The following is a 17933-nucleotide window of genomic DNA, read 5'->3' on the forward strand; positions in this document are numbered from 1 at the left end:
AAAGTAGCAATTAGCGTTTCTGGTATATCAGGAGAGACCAAGGCTTCCTGAACCTTGGTTTGCTTTGAATGTAGAAACTTGTGAGCACAAAACTCAAAGCTAAACGGCTAATATACAGGTTATTAAGAACTAACCACAGTACTTCAAAAATCACAGGCTGTTTTGTTAGTTTTAAATTCCACAATATGTCTGTAAAGATGCCTTTTTGGCATCTTCACTATGGCACACGACGAGCCTCAGACATGGAGCCTGACCTCAGGGATAATAACTCAAGGGGGTTCTTTACCTACATACTGTAGGAGACTACTCACAGACACAGTTACAGCTGTGGACACTCGAAATGCTATGCTATTATGTGACAACAGCTAATTTACTGTTTAGTGATTTCTTTGAGCCCACATAATCTATGTATATCTGTATTAACTCAAGTAAAAAACCCGTCAGCAACTTTGGGGCCACACACCAACTGACTCGAGGAAGTCTTTTTTAAGACGCAACAAGTGTTGGCTGTGTTAGTTTCATGCAAATTAATTGTATTTTGTGGATTGACTGTACCACATTAGGATTGCAAAAGAAATTTCCAAAAAACAACATATTATTTGGAACAAATGAAGTGTACCACTGCTACGAATAAATGTGTTTCTCCTTTTTCATCAAACTGGAATATGATGCTATTTTATTGCTAATGCTTGTGTGCTCCAGACATTATTGTGATGAAGAGAAATGTTGCAGTCATCATGTTGGGACTCGGGCACTCTGTCCCTAAGTCCTGAAAATTAAAAAAAAACAAGCATTGGAAATGCAATCAGTCTCGCATTTGCATAAGTTAGAGCTAGTGGTGTTGTAAATGGCGTTGTAAATGACTATGTCTTTTATCCATGTGTTATGGAGTGTATGTAGTGTGTAGTGAAGTTCCTGGTTTCAGATTTACTTGTAGAGTTGTGCAGTATTTGAAATATAAGTTATTTTTGCAGAGTTCTGTATTGGTTTTTCCAACAGAAAGTGTGTTACTGTCTCACTGCCCCAGACCGGCCTGCTGGTCTGCTGGCCTCAGGCTCCCAGCAATTCTCAGCTAATCTGTTTAATACTTTCTTACACTGCTAAGATGTGGCAGAATTTTTTTTAACCCCCTAACAAGTTTATTCTTATATGTAAACAGTGGATGTATACATAAACTCACTTATGCAATGCTTTGCTTATTTTATTATTTACTTGTGTTGACCATTGCCAGGCGGGTAAACACCCTGCCTTTTATTCAAGAACTGTACCGCTAATAACCACTAGATGGTGTTTTGAGTGTAGCCCTCAGGAAACAGGAACCAACCAGGACTGGTAGTCCAAACGACTCAATAGTTATTGCATTTTCCCAAACATGGATGGCGTCGCTCAGCACTTCCAATAAATTCATCTTAGTTCACAAAATGTGGTGTATCCACGTTTAGGGAAAGCGGATTCAAATGTTTTTAGATACAATGTATGAATTCGTGGAATATTAATGAGGCATGATAATTTCCCTTCAATTGCCCATAAAATTCAATGTACACATTTTACCTCACTTTTCCATGGCTCTTTCCTGGTTTAGATATGCCACGCTGTCATTGCATGATCTGTATCTTAAAGTAGTCACAGGCAGTTCCAGTTTCGAGTTCAGTGTCTGACATACTGGGGAAGAGGTTTCTTATCCAAGTACCAACTAAATATTTAAAAATAACATTAGGGGGTTGGGGCCAGACAGCAATCCTGAACGCCAAGGACAACTTTGACGGATTAATGTGGGGAGGTGTGTAAAGGGGAGGCCTTAAAACAGGAGTTGCTATGGTCCAGCAGCCACCCCTCCCCACGAGAGGCAAGGAATGCATCGACATATTAGCATAAAACCGCCATGCAGTATCTCACCATGATAGAATGTTCCAGCAAGATGATGAACAGAGATAAGGGCCAGGCAGCTAACAAAGCATCAAACCCCCACTCCCCACCCCTCGCTGTGCAAGCCCCCATCCCCTGGTAATGTGAAGGTCACGTGGGTTCAGGAGCACAATACCCAGCTAATGTGGCATTAACTATAACATGTTTTCGGGGAACCGATCCTTTTGGGTATCACTTTTCTGCTTTTGCTATACACTACACGAAAGGTATGAAAAAGTGGTCTTATCTAATAGTAGGTAAAGCTGGCAGAAGAGGTGAGGTCTAGAGAGGGAGAGTAACATACGTGTCTTCAAATGAAACGATGCACAGAACATTGCCTTTTGATGTGGAGCTAGAGATGAGCGGGAACCTGGCCTGGTTTTAGTATTGCAGACTGTGTAACCAAGAAACCTAACATCCCGGCTTCCCCTTGAACACATTGTGCCAATGTGGACAAGTCACTTTAGCTCAATATTTCTACACTGATTTTCGGATCACGGTCCGCTTCACATAACTTCCTCACTCGCATATGGATCCCCATATATAATACCCAAGTATCAGCTTAGAGCACACCACAAACTAAATTGTTACCACTCTTACTTATGGCAAAAATACGTGTGTCCACTAACGGAAAGGTGAAATAAATAACATATCACATTATTCAGGGATTGGAGCTTTCTATAGCTAGGTAAACTTACAGAGATGTGCGTTTGATGTGGGAGGAAGTCAGACAGCTAGGGCTCCTCCGGTAAACAGTCAGTTGCACTGAAAAAAATAACCAATTTTTACCTAAACACCAGCCATGACTGAAAGCCGCTTGACTCAGTAACACGAGGATTAGGACAGTGGGCCTAGCACTTCTGGGAGGAGCTGGGCTTGATTTGCACTAACTTAGCTTCAAACCTGATATTGGAGGGGTCTGACCATGGACAGGGCTTAACAAGATTATTGGGGCCCATCTAATTTGTTTATGAATGATCAAAGATGGGGCATTCTCTATGAGTTGCTTGCTCAGCTTTTTTTATCTGAGGTTTATTAAGTAAATTGTAAAGTTCCTTTGTGTGTGTGTGTGTGTGTGTGGTAATTACGGTAATCAACCCAGCACTTAACGTCTTCGATAATGATTAATTTGGAGACCGAAGTCAGTGATGAACTGTCCAACTTGTATTATGGTATTGGAAAGGCAATTGTGCAGACTGGGTGTCAGTAAATCCAATTAACTGACTAAGTAACTGCAGGAGGAGGTGAGATGTATAAGAGTATTTTCTCTACTCCACTGATAAAGCAGTGGATTTAATTACTCATAAAAGATAATTCTTTAAAATGGCTTCAGACTCACCATTGGTTTCCCACTGAATCCATGTTATTAGAAAATAATAAGGACACTCTGCAATATTTCTGGGGAATTGGTGTCAGATACCCAAGTTTCAGTGAGCTACATATTACCTCAATACTGTCCTTTTCATAAGCGGTTTCTTCCATCTGTGGCATGCCTTGCTTATGAGCACGTATTCAGAACAGATTTGCTAAGGAGAGTGTCGTTTTAGAATTAACTTGTAAATATATGTGCTGAGAATTGGTAGTCAGGTGGACCTCTTAACCTAGATCTTTCATACAGGCCAATATCTCTGGGCTACTCACAAAATATATTGCTTGCACAGCCTCCGAGCGTGGCTTTAGCTCAATTAATGGAGAGATGAAGTAAATAGACTATAACATTTGTGTCAGTTTTTTCCTTGTAGATGCGATTGGTCGTTTTTTTCTTCTGTTGTAACATAACCTGTATTTGAGTATTGAATGCTTAACAGATAGTTTAGATTCTTTTCATCATCTCACATTTTTTGGATCAGAAACAAAGTCTTTTCTAGGGCTGGGCGTAGTTTGCGAAGTAGCGCTACGCGAAGCTACGCAAAGTGCACTTTGGACTACGCGAGCTACGCGTAGCATTACGCGAACTGCGTAGTACCCTGTTCGCACTTTGCAAGATGCCGTTTTCGATGATTGCACAGTGTGGACAAGCATCCGGCACTGTGCAATCATTGAAAATGGCATCTTGCACAGTGCGAGCTGTAGATTTCTGCTGCTCGAGTAGATTTTTACTCGAGCGGCAGCTTTCTCAATGCGGACTGGTAGTTTCTCATCGCGAGCGGTCGCCAGCATACACGACCACTCGCAATGAGAAACCTGACCTCCCCACGTTGAAAATCTCGCCGGGAGGTTTATTTTCCACGCTATCGATTTGCAACTTGATGTTGCTGATCGCGGACGGGGAAAAAGTTTCGTCCGGATGTCATTTTGCTTGCTCGCGGGCGCCAACTTGAAGTTGAAGACCGCGAGCAAGGAAAAAATGACAGCTGCACTACGCTACGCGCGTTTGGACTGTGCTACGTGCAGTTTACTTAGTGCGAAGTAGCGCAAACTTCTCAAACTACGAGAGCGTAGCGGAGTGCTTTGCCCAGGGTTAGTCTTTTCAAAGTAATTTACCTTTTATTTCACTGCTTGAAAAAAACAATGCGCACTGAGCAGATCCTCAACTTGTCTATGATTATGGGCAAGTACATGAAGGCCAGGGGTGTTTCAATTCATCTGGCCTTCATGGACTTGACAGTGCCTTCGACACGGTTTGTCGGGAAAAGCTGTGGTCACTTATGGACACTATGGGATTTGAGGAACCGCTTGTCACCCTGTTGCGCAGATCACACGCATCTACTACTGTATCTATCCTGCATGGTCCAGGGGGAGAAAAGACTAACCCAATTGCCTCAACGGAGGGAGTGCGCCAGGGTTGTATATTGGTTCCTTTCTTATTTTTAATATATACTAATGGCTTAGAATATTTTTTACTACAACAACACTTGGATTTTCCAAGATTAGGAGGCAAACAGGTACCCTTATTGTCCTAAGTGGATGATACAGTACTGATGACTTTAACAGCCAATAGCCTACAAAAATTTTGAATGCATTTATTGAGTTTATGACAGGACTGGACCTTAAGGTTCATTTTAGTTAACTTTTTATTATGGTCTGCGGTCCAAACAAAACACGTAAATGTATAGTAAATGATATTGCTATTGACATAGTGCCAAATGTTACTTACTTGGGGAACCTTTTTAATAATAAACTAAGTTGGGACCACTTGATTACGACAAGGCTTCAACAAACTAGTAGAACCATAGAGGGCCTTTTTAGATTTGCCAGCAAACTTGTTCATAAGCCGATAGCTGAATTGAAAACATTGTATAAAACTAAATGTCTATCAGTGGCCACCTATGGACCAGGAGTATGGGGATATCATAAGAGTGCACAGATTCATATATTAGAGAACACATTTTTAAAAAGACTTTTACATATCCCCAGTAGTTCCCCACTCAATTCTGTCATTCTGAGGTGAGTATTGACTACATGACTGACAGAATTCATATTGCCCCCTTGCTTCTATGGGGAAAAATTTGGACCTCAGAGGACCTATTATTTTCAAGAGATATCCTAAGAGACTGTACGAACCTTGACAATACAATGGTGGTCCCCTGGTTACATTCTGTTAAAGAAACTTTTTATAAGATAGGCCTTGAAGATTTTTATGATAACCCAGAGTCTATTCAACCCAATATGAAAATGGGCATTAAAAATGCATATCATAATGTTTTAAGCTCGTCTAACCAGGTCAGTGACACAGTGGATCATGCATTTTTAAATCAGCAACAATTTTATTTGTCTTTTACCACCCAGGTCCATTCACATTTTCTAATGACTAGATTTCGTTTGGGCACACTGCACTTTCTTGTGGCTTTTCCGAAACAGGGGGGTTGGTGTGAGAGACTTCCCCCCTGTCAATGTAACAATGTAGCCCAACAGAACACAACACATCTTATACTTTTTTGCACACTCTACAAAGACCCAAAAGCCCGATTTATTAAGCCTATTTTGAGGGACATTTGTTCCTATTCTTAGAAAGAGGGTTTTAACTATTTGAGGTTGCTATAAACTGTTACTATCTGCAGCTCTGTGCTTTGTTTTATCAAAACTGTTTTTCTAATTAGGAAACATTACGAATTGTATATTGCTTTTATTGGATTTACCTAACCTGGTTTTTATTTTGTGCATTGCTTTTAAACAATGTGTAGAAATGTTATTTTAAAATGAATGTATGATTTTCTGTAAACTTTTATGATTCATTTGAATCAAATAAAGTTATTTGACTGACTGACAATGTGCACTCGCTAACATTTCCGAGAATCAATCTGCTTTGGAATACTGCATAAGCGGGGATTCCAGTACTTCCCGTAAACAAAACTACCATGGGTGCACTTCCCCCTCCTTCACAAGGCTTTTAGCCTGGGAGCATGTGTGAAGTCGAGTGTCCCCCTTGAAATGATGGACGGGGACTCGTTGAAGGCACACACACTTTTTTTCATGCTCGGAGGGGAGTGCGGGCCGCTGCGATAGTCGCGTCTTCTCCTAATGGCCGCCGCAATTCCCGACGTGTCCTGCACAGTCACGTGACCCTCCTGACTCGCCCAGAAGCGGTCGCTCCCCACGCTCCCAAGGCTCCTGGTATCGTAGCGCTTTCTAGCTCATCACCACTGCTGATAATTGGTCTGCGCTTCGCTCGCTTTGCTGACATTACAATTTGCGCTTTTTGTTTGTTATTGTTTGTGATCTCGTAGCACTATAGCGCCTTTACATTGCTCTCATTGCCTGCATTGTCATCTGAAGCTGCCTGGTAGTGTGAACCTAGATTTTATTGCACTGCTCGCATTGCTTTTAAATTGAATTGTGCCCGATTGTGCCTCTGCCCATATCCTGAGACACCACAGATTGTGCCCCAGTCTCGCCCTGTTTCGCTTTCTCTTTTGCTGCCATTTTGTTGTTGTTGTGCCTCATAGCCCGTCTCTCCACCCCGCTCCCGCCTCCAAGCTGCTCCTCCCTCGCCCCTCGTCCCACCCCCCTCCACTATCCACTTATGTCGAAGGCATTTGCGCGCATCATTCACGCGCAGCGGACGCGCCCCATGCGCGCCAAAGGCGCGCCAAAGGTAAGCCCGTCTACGCCCGTCCGCGCCGGGACCGTGCCCAACACCAGACCCCCTGGCCCCCGCTAAATCCACTCCGCCCGCATAACGTACGACGCCACAACCCTCTCAGCCCTTAACCCCGGGCGACCATCAAACTGCTACCAAGCTGCCCCAGGACACACCCATGGACCCTTCACCTTCCACTCCTGCAAGTTCGACTGCATCAGGACCCGCAGCAAATCCACAAACTCCAAACAGAGCTCTGACACTAACCACCTGAAATGCATCCTGCTCAACACCCGCTCGGTCCACAGACACGCCATTGACCTTTGGAACCTACTCGACACCACATCGCCGGACGTCGCCTTCCTTACAGAAACCTGGATGAACGCCTCATCAGCTTCCGACATCGCCATAGCCATCCCGGAAGGCTACAAAATCATCCGAAAGAACCGCACCAGCCAAACAGGAGGAGGCATCGCCATCATCCATAAGAACACCATCCGCATCACGACCAGTTCCGACGATAACCTCGCCACCGCCGAACACCTTCACTTCCAGATCCACACTGACCCCAAGACCACACTCAGAGGCACCCTCATCTACAGGCCACCAGGACCCCGCACACAATTCAGCGAAGAAATCACCGACTTCATCAGCCCACACGCCCCCCCCCCTCCGAGGACTACATTTTACTGGGAGACCTCAACTTCCACCTGGAAAAGAAAAACAACAGCAACACCACCACCCTTCTGGACAACCTCGCCAACCTTGGACTCGAACAACTTGTTGATGCCCCCACTCACTATGCCGGGCACACGCTCAACCCAATCTTCACCTCCAGCAAGCACATCTCCTTCAATCACACCACAGCTCTCCATTGGACGGACCACAGCTGCGTTCACTTCAACTACAAAAAGACCATGACCCACAACCTCCCACAATCAATTCCCCATAGAAACTGGAACAAAATTACCACCGACCAACTACTCACATCGCTTCACCAAAACCCTCCTGCCAAATCATCGGACCCAAACCAAGCAACCACCAACCTCACACAATGGATCACCCACAGCGCCGACGAACTAGCACCCTTGAAAAACCATCAAATCAAGCAAGGTAGCAAAAAAGCTCCCTGGTTCAACGATGACCTTAAGAAATCCAAGAAGTCATATCGCACCCTCGAGAAAGCCTGGAGAAAAAACCCCACCACTCACAACCTGGCCACCTTCAAGAACGCCACCCGCAATCACCACCAACTGATCCGATCCACCAAGAAATCAGCATTTAAGAATCGACTTGACAACAACACCCACAACAGCAAGGAACTATTCAACATCGTCAAAGAATTTACCAAGCCCACTGCCGGCACCAACGACATCACTCCCTCCCAAGACCTCTGCGACTCCCTAGCCTCATTCTTCCACAACAAAATCGCCGACATACATAACAGCTTTGAAAACCACTCCGGAGACCAGTCCTCTCCACCCACCTCCGAACCAAAATCCCCCTCTAACAACCTTTGTGCCTGGAACCCAATCACCACTGAAGACACCATCCGCCTGATGAACTCCATCCACTCAGGATCGCCAACCGACTCATGTCCTCACCACATTTTCAACAAAGCAGAATCCATTACCGCACCCCATCTCCGAGACGTCATCACCTGCTCCCTCAACTCCGCTACCTTCCCGGAAAGCTGGAAACATGCCGAACTCAGCGCCCTTCTAAAGAAACCCACAGCAGACCCCATTGAACTCAAGAACTACCGCCCCATCTCGCTCCTCCCATTCCCTGCCAAAGTCATTGAGAAAGCCGTCAACAACCAGCTCGCCGCCTTCCTCGAATCCAACAAATCCCTCGACCCCTCACAGTCCGGCTTCCGAGCCAAACAGCACCGAAACCGCCCTCATCGCTGCAACAGACGACATTCGAACACTACTGGACAACGGAAAGACAGTTGCCCTCTCCGCAGCCTTCGACACAGTCTGCCATAGCACCCTCATACAACGCCTGAGCAACGTCAGAATTCAAGGAAAAGCGTTGGACTGGATCATCTCGTTCCTCGCCGGAAGAACCCAGAGAGTCCGCCTCCCCCCTTTTAAATCAGAGGCCACCGAAGTCATCTGCGGCGTACCACAAGGATCATCACTCAGTCCCACCCTCTTCAACATATACATGAGACCCCTCGCATCCATCGCGCGCCAACACAACCTCAACATCATCTCCTACGCAGACACCCAGCTGATCCTTTCCCTCTCCAAAGACCCAAACACCGCCAAAACCAACTTACACGAAGGAATGAAAGAAGTAGCCGAATGGATGAAGAACAGCCGCCTGAAACTGAACTCAGACAAAACGGAAGTCCTCATCTTAGGCTCATCACCCTCTGCCTGGGACGACTCATGGTGGCCACCGGCCCTGGGAACCGCACCCACACCTACGGACCACGCACGTAACCTGGGCGTCATCCTGGACTCCTCCCTCTCGATGACCAGACAAGTCAACGACGTCTCATCATCCTGCTTCAACATCCTACGCATGCTCAAAAAAATCTTCCGTTGGATCCCCACCGAAACAAGAAAGACGGTCACCCACGCACTGGTCACAAGCCGACTGGATTACGGAAACACCCTTTACGCCGGAACCTCAGCCAAACTACAAAAAAAACTCCAACGCATCCAAAACGCCTCAGCCAGACTCATATTAGACCTCCCCCGCCAAGCTCACATTTCCGATCACCTGAAAGACCTCCACTGGCTCCCCGTCAACAAGAGAATAACGTTCCGTCTCCTCACCCACGCACACAAAGCCCTCTACGACCTAGGACCCGAATGCCTCAACACTCGCCTGTCCTTTTACACCCCCACCCACCAACTACGATCGTCCAACCAAGCCCTCGCCGCAATTCCACGCATCCATAGATCCACCATGGGGGGAAGATCCTTCTCCTACTTAGCGGCCAAAACCTGGAATTCTCTCCCCACCCACCTCCGCTTTACACAGAACCACCTCTCCTTCAGAAAGCAACTAAAAACGTGGATATTCGATAAGTAAAATACCCCCCCCCCCTCAAGCGCCTTGAGACCCTCTGGGTGAGTAGTGCGCTATACAAATCTTTGAACTTTTGAACTATGGTCATAAACCACTAGACTGCAACACCACATATCTTCCCCCTTAAACAACATAACAATAGAGCGCTGGCTATGCTTATTCAAAACTTGGCAACTAGGCGCCCATGCCCTGAGGCACCCGGAAACAATACCTTACTACATGCTTCATAGGATGGGATTACCTGAACGGAGGGAAGGAAACATACAAGGTGCAAACATTGCGTCATAACATGGCGATTACATGTCAAATTCACTGTATCTCTTAGGTAATACAACAGCTCTACCTGTACAGGTGCGTGTGAGGGATACCCGTGTCGCCAGCAACTCTCTTGCGTGTAAACTGGCTTCCCCAGTGCTCCCTCCCAGGCCCCTGTTGTGAGCAATGGGAGTTCCCTGCGTGGTGTGTGGTTCGCGGGATTCATGGCATTCTTGGAGTGTGTTGTGCAGTTTCAGAATTACTCTGTTCCTTTGCGTTGTGAGCAATGCTTTCTCTGTTTCTCATTGTATCATTGCTTGGGGTGCTTGTAGCTCGTCCGTCTTCCTAATCATCCAGATACCAATACGCGTGTCTGGTGCTTGTACATGATTCATCTTTGTTCTATCCGATCACTTTATTGCATTTGGCCATTCTACAGTGCGACCATATCTTTCCATCACTTAACAGAGCAGAATGAGAGTATGTTTCTCTGACTTGTAAGGGCTCGCTGAACTTGCTGTCTCCTTTTCTGCGCATTTTGCTCAGCTTCACCCTGACCCATTCCCCTTTTACCTAAGGTGACGTCTCGTACTACGTGCTTCTTTTTGTAGTTGTCCGTATAGAGTTTCTGAGCCTTCTCCAAGTTACTTCTGACCACTGCTGGGATCCATTTGCTTTGTAATGTGAGGGTCATCCAAACGCTACTGTCACGTGTAAACGGCTCCTGGCCACGTAGGATCTTGAATGGACTGTAGCCAGTCAGGGTGGGTGCAATGAGGTATGCCCAGATGGTGTACCTGACTTCAAGTTCCCAATTCATGACTGCACTGATGGCAGCTTGTACGGACCCCATAAGTGCCTGATTACCTGGGGACCGTTGTCGCCTGTGATGACTTTCAGAATCCCTTCCCACAGCAATGTCAAGGTAAGGAAGGCTATGACTGTCTCTGTATATGTTCTCTCACATATTTCAACCTCTGGCCATTTGGAGTATCGGTCAATGAGGACGATTACCTATTTGGGTATACCCCATGAGCCCAGAATGGGGCCCAAAATGTCGACAGACAACTCCTCCCATGGCCATTGGGTGTGATGAACTTCCCAAGAGGCGGTCATAGCAAGGTCAGTGATCTGTCTGTATTGCTGCACTGCTCACACACCCTCACATACTTCTCCACCTGGTTGTCGATGGCTGGCCACGAATATGATTGTTTAACTCGTCTCTTCAATGTCACTATTCCGAAGTGGCCTTCATGCAGGATAGTGAGTAGGCGGTCTAGTAAATGTTGCGGAGGAACAAATTTATCTCCCCGTAGTAAAAATATTACGTCGTTCGTCTCACACCTCCCAGAATTTCCTGAGGTCGTTGTCCACGTGCCTCTTCTCCGGCCTTCCGTGCATGACGAACTGTTTCACGCACTCAAGTTGGGGATCTGCGTCGTATGCAGTCTTCCATTCTTGTGCACTTATCACTTCTTCCTGGTCAGTCGTGAATGCTACCATGTATTCGTCCCATTCTGTGTGTGCTGGCACACCTTCCATTGCAGCTGAGGTAATCTGCAACTCTGTTCTTTTTTACAGGTAAGTATTTGACATCATATGCAAAGTCCAACAGTTGGAGGATCATCTTGGCAATGCACGGTGTCGCGCTGGTATGGCCGCTACATGTGAGGACTTTGACCAACGGCTTGTCGTCCATTCTGAGGGGGAACTGGGAGCCCAGAGATACAGGCGAAATGTCTCCGTGGCCCAGATGGCTGTGAGCGTCTCCTTTTCAATAACGCTGAACTTCTCCTCGTTGGGAGCGAGGGAACGAGAGGCAAAACTGATGGTGGTTTCCGTGCCATTGGTAGAGATATGTGATAAGACCGCCCCAATGCCTTTGTCGCTGGCATCTGTGGTCAAGATGGAAGAGGCATAGTCGTCGAAACCATGTAGGGGAACGGCGTTGCGAACGTCTCGTTTGATCTGCTCAAATTTGTCATTGGAGGCAGCCGACCAGCTGAAGGCATTTTTCTCTGTCAAAATTTGATGTTGGTGATGTGTTTTGGTGGAGAAATTCTGTACGAATTTACTATAGAATTCGGCCAATCCCAGGAATGAACGTGCTTCCTCCTTGTTTCGGGGTGTAGGTGCAGACATGATAGCTTCAACATTAGCTTTCTCTGGGGAAATTCCACTTTCTCTTATTTCGTGCCCCAAGCATGTGACGGAGTGTAGTCCGAAATTTGCATTTGTCCCATTTTGCCTTGAGGCCATTGATCAACAGTGTTCGTAACAATACCAACAGCTTTTCGTCGTGGTCCTGTTTGGTTTTTTCCCTTGACAAGTATGTCATCTTGGAAGTAGAGGACTCCACCGTTGTCTTTAAATAGTTTGTGCATACGTTTTTGAAAGACTGCGGCCGCGGATGCTAGGCCGAACGGCATGGTCGTGAATCTGTAACATCCAAACGGTGTGATGAAGGACGTTAATTTCTGACAGGAGGGTTGAAGTGAAATTTGGTGATAAGCCACTGTAAGGTCAATGGTGGCGAACCATTTGACCACTTTGGTCAGAGCCAACATTTCACTGATTTTGGGGAGCGGGAATCTATCCACTAAAGTGTTTTTGTTCAGCTCCCTGAGATCTATGTAGAGGCACACCTTCTCACTTGGTTTGCAGGCTACCACCAAGGGCGCCAGCCATTCAGCCCTTTCTATGGATTCAAATATGCTGCTGCCTTCCAGGCATATCAGTCTGCATGGCCTCCTTGCAATTGAACGGGATGTTCCTGACTTTGTGACGTACTGGTGTGGCTCCATGTTTAAGGCAGATTTTGTGCATATATTTTGAAAGCTTGCCTATGGTCCCACCGAAGACTGTTGGGAACTCTTCTTTAAGCTTTACATTTTCCGGCAGTACATCTGTCATGAGCACTTTTGTTTCACCGCCTGGGTTGAGTTTTATACCCAACGCCCCTTGATCAGCCAACCCCAGGATGGAGTGGCCCTTCTCTGCCATGCATTGTTTGCCTACAGAGGTCCTCCCCTTGAATTCAAACTGTAGTTGGTGGAAGCTTACCATGGGAATCTTCTCCCCTGTGAAGGTGACTGGGTGGACATCAGTGGGGTGTAAATGATTACCTAAGGTGGTGACGAAATCCCTTTCCCAAATGTTGCTTTGAATTATGGTGTATGGGGACCCTGAGCCAGCTACCATAGAAATCTGAACACCCCCTATGGTTAACAAGCACGAGGATTTCCTGTTATTATGGCACTCAATCCCTAGAATCTGGTCATCAATGCACAAAATACTGTTGTCCTCAGCGTCCCCTTCCACCCCCTCAGATTCGTACATTACACATTTGACAGTTGCGCTGCTGGGTTTCCTTCTACAGACTGTGCTGAATTGGCCCACCACCCCCCAAAAGGAACATTTAACTCAGAATGCCAGGCACCGTCTGTCATTAGCCATGTGCGTGTGGCTCCCGCATCTGTAACAACTGCTTTTGTGGTCATCGGGTGATTTGTTGGGTCCTGTACTCTTCGTCATTGGCTTCTTGCTGCATCTTGCCCCAGCTGTGGATGGAGGTTTTTCGACGTGTGCTTTCGTGTCAGTCACTCTGCACACTGTGGGTTTGTTTTCACTGTCTTTTTTTGCTGCAGCTGCACATCTTTTGGACAGCTCAGCCTTTTTCACGATAGCTATGATCTCGTTCAGGGGGGTATCCCCACTCACCCACAATTTCTCTTGTATGTTAGCATTGACAGTGTGCATAATAATCTGATCCCGTACTAGATCATCATGAAGGTGACCAAATTTGCAAGTCACTGCCAATCTTTTAAGCGCGGTCAAGTAATCTTCCACTGACTCTGTTTCGTACTGCTTCCATTGGATGAAAGTGTACCGGTCTATAGCAGTACAGACCACCGGTTGATAATGACTGTCCAAGTCTTCCAATGCATGCTGAAAAACATCTGTATTGTTGGGGCCCCTAGTCTTTTTACCCATGCTCTCATAGTCTCTTAAACCTTCTGGACCCAGGTTGTGCAACAAAATGCTTCTTCCCCTTCATCTTCTAGAGCCGATACATAGTTCAGTAAGATACCCTTCCAATCAATCCATTTCATAGCCGGTTCGCCAGGAAGAGAACAGGTTTTGGCAGGAAGAGAACAGGGTTGGTAAGCGAGAAGGTTTGCAAACACATGCTTGCAAGGAGCTGGACTGGTGCTGCTGGAACCACTTCAGGTGGATGCAGGAGCAATGAGCGGGCTGGACTTATGGACAGGGGCGGTGCTGGGAGCCCGTAGGTAGGCCCTAGGTGACCTTGCTGTAGCTTCTCCAGGAGGCAGCAGCCTTGTTGCCAAATTGTGAAGTCGAGTCTCCTCCTTGAAATAATGGACGGAGACTCGTTGAAGTCACAAACACTTTATTTTTTACTCGGAGGGAGAGTGCGGGGATGCTGTGATAGTCGCACTCTTCTCCTAATGTCCACCGCAACTCCCGACGTGCCCTGCGTGGTCACATGGTCATAAACCGCTAGACCGCAACACCACATCATGAACTATGTAAACCCCTTCTGTTGTTCAGCACTATGGTGCCCACGTCGTGCGTGTGCAAAACACATTTACGTAATGCTATGCTCTTACAAGTTCTGAGAATCAATCTGCATTGGAACACTGCATAAGTGGGTATTCTAGTACTTCCCGGAAACAAAAATGCCATGGGTGCAATTCCCCCTCCTTCTTAAGGCTTTTAGACTAGGAGCATGAACTATATAAACCACTCAAATTTAAATTTGTTTGGTACTTTTTTCGTCCAAGATTAGAAAACACCCTTACAGTGTCATGTTTATGGTGAAAACACCTCCCCTTTTACCCTTCTCCCCAAGTAGAAAGAATTTGTCTTGCAAGTTAGAGATGTTGGTGCCAAACTGTGTGACTCGGAGTTTAGACAACCTCCTGTTTATGACTCTTGAACCCACTATAGAGATCTGCAGGTGACCCCTTGGCCACAGTTTAGAATCCTGGCGAATTGTCAACCTTTCATCCTCCTAAGGTCGGTAAAAAGTAACATTCAGTTGGGTGACAAACATCAGTTGTTCAGCACCGAGGTGCCCCCGTCGTGCGTGTGCATTACACTTTTACATAATGCTATGCTATGATAGACACATATCCCTCTAACGCGGAGGCTACGGTGAAAAATCTGATAAATAGATTTCTTGTAGTGTTAAGAGTTGAGAGCGGGAATTGAGCTGTAGACTCCGGAACAGCTGCAACGGTGAAAGCAGGTTGCACGAGACGGCATTGTTTTTGAATTGAATAAACCTTATGAGACAACGAGCATATTGTGGGCGACATGTCCGGAATGTTTGCTGAGCAGGGCCTTTCTGTGTAGAAGGCGCATGGCCCTGCCTTATATTGTTACCAACTGGCTTTTTCAGGCCTGGAAATCCCACATGTATATTTTGATGAAGGTTCTGGTGGTTTTAAAGGAAGTACTGAGGGCACTGGGAGACTCAAAGGCAAAGAAGGGTCATGAGTTTGGGGGTCCTCCTTTTACCCAAAACCAACGCAAATGTTTCAGAACCGCTTGCCTCGCGCCTTGAGGACAGCTGATGTTTAGAAAGTGACCAGAGTACTAAAGAGAAATTTTGTAGTGTTTCAGTGCCGACATTGCTATCTAGAGGAAATGATCCGACCACAGACGAAAGGCGGACCTCACTCACTTAAATTCTCTCACTTGGAACCCCGCAATCCAACAATAGGGGAAATGTGAATGCGAAAATAATACATCTACCGTCCAGCAAAAACGATACTATGTAGAAAATTGTGTGCTCTGATATCAACATGTGCATCCCACAGATAGGTTGGAAAGTGATTTGCTGCTGTGCTCGAAAACGTTTGTACATGGGCGCATCATTGATACACCTAAGATCACCCCTGCACCCAAATGTGCACTTGACAACATACAAGATTAAGAAAGCAACCCTTTTATGTGAAACTTCACCGGCAACACACTTGAGATTGCATCCAGCGCCCTCCTGTGTGTGACGTGCACAGCTATACACGTCCAACGCCAGGCTTCCAGAGTGGGTTTTGGGCAGCACCGGACTATCCACGTCAACGACTTCTGTCAACAGACAGAAACTAGACCCATTTAACAAGCCCGGGAGTGGTGCCCGCCGACTAGTACTAATCAAAACAAGACTTCGGAAATATGAGCTGCCACTACACGCCCTTATAGATAAGAAATTCTTTCACGACAGCTGTGAAGCTGACGACCCAGTCCGGCTGGGCCGTCTACAAGGGAGACAGGGCGATAACTAAGAAGCATCCTTTTCAATAGGAAGCCAGCGTTTAGCATACACGCTGACGTGACCCAATGAAAATGATGGGCGGGGCATCAAGCCCCCTTCTGAAATCTCCTTGATCACAAGAGGTCTCGCAGAGTGAGCAGCGCTGCAACGTCAGGCAAGACCTAAAAACATAAAAAATGGCAGATTAGCAGTACCCTAACCCCCATTCCCTTGTGTGCGGGACTTCCTGCGGGCGAGAGGGAAAAAATAGTTTGTGTTGCTGCAGACTGGCTGTACTCAAAAGTTGCATTAGTACCACAAAATTACCACTAGATAATAGTGGGATTAAAAAAAAATTGGTGTGAGAGGGTTTGTGGGTAACTGTGTACTGTGTGATGTTGATCAGCAATAGAGGTTTGGCCACCCATGGGCATTTGATGCGCTGCACTCTGGTTTTGACTATGCACAGCGCGAGGCAGGCCTACTAAGTTATGGTAATACAATATTAGTTTACGTTAGTAAAATCTTACAAATTCTCAGAAAAAAACAAAGGTTAAATTGACTCTATATTTAGGTGAAAATGTCCATTAAAAACTTACATTTAAACTTTAAAAACCACTGAAACTCATGAGTTGCAGTTAACTCAAGGGACCATGACTCACACCCTCGCCATACACTGCTTATGACCTCACATATATCATAACATGTTCATCACATGAATGATAACATCACGAATGACTTCGGAAATTACATCATTGATGATAACACTGTCCATGGTGGGGCTTAAGTTATACTTGCGAAAATTCTACTAAAATCTACTTAAACCTAAAACAGAAAACATCTCTGCTGACTAAATTCCCTAGAGGCTATAGATAAAAATTACAGTAGGCATGATTTGGATAAACTGACGTAAGCTGCCATAAAAATGACACACTTGAGATTTTTTGAATTTGGAATCTTGTAAATTCACGAAATATTTGCCTCACTTGCAAATGCTAGGAAAGTAAACTGGAGAGATTAACTTTTATTGATGGATTCTATGTTATGCAAATGATGTTACTCCTTTTTAAGGGTTATACAATTCTTTGGTTTATTTTACTAAAAGAAAAACTGGAAAATTGTAATTTGCTGCACCCTAGGTTTGAGTTTTTCAGGAGTCGAATCAACCATGAGCAAATTCGGTGCATGCTTCAGTGTTGTTCTAACCTAACAAATAACCACGTGTTTGAAAAATCTAATTTATTTCCCCAGCTGCGTGAATATTGATCATATTATAGGATTTGTATTATGAATGTGCATGGCTTCTCGAAGTGAAAGGATTTGTGTACTGCTATAATAGCCCAATAGATTGGTGGAAAGTGAATCATTAACCATTGTCAAAACAGGCAGGGAAAGTAGATTTAAATCAGTAAGGTGTTTCAAAAG

General features: G+C 45.7%; 1 protein-coding gene across 4 annotated transcripts in view; it reads right to left on the minus strand.

Annotated features, from left to right (window-relative positions):
- Window positions 1-17933, minus strand: part of EPHA10 (EPH receptor A10) — a 1640855-nt gene that overhangs the window by 154836 nt on the left and 1468086 nt on the right. Inside the window, exons 15-16 of one of the 4 annotated variants that reach the window (XM_078681224.1) lie at window positions 10221-10254; window positions 1244-1262 (exon numbers count right to left, since the gene is read on the minus strand). The exons of the other annotated variants lie outside the window; for them this stretch is intronic. Of the exons in view, the coding sequence (XP_078537350.1) occupies window positions 1244-1262; window positions 10221-10254 (53 nt within the window). The remainder of the gene's footprint in view (window positions 1-1243; window positions 1263-10220; window positions 10255-17933) is intronic. 4 annotated transcript variants of the gene reach the window in all.

This window comes from Lissotriton helveticus, chromosome 3_1, assembly GCF_964261635.1.
Source record: "Lissotriton helveticus chromosome 3_1, aLisHel1.1, whole genome shotgun sequence".
NCBI lineage: Eukaryota > Metazoa > Chordata > Amphibia > Caudata > Salamandridae > Lissotriton > Lissotriton helveticus.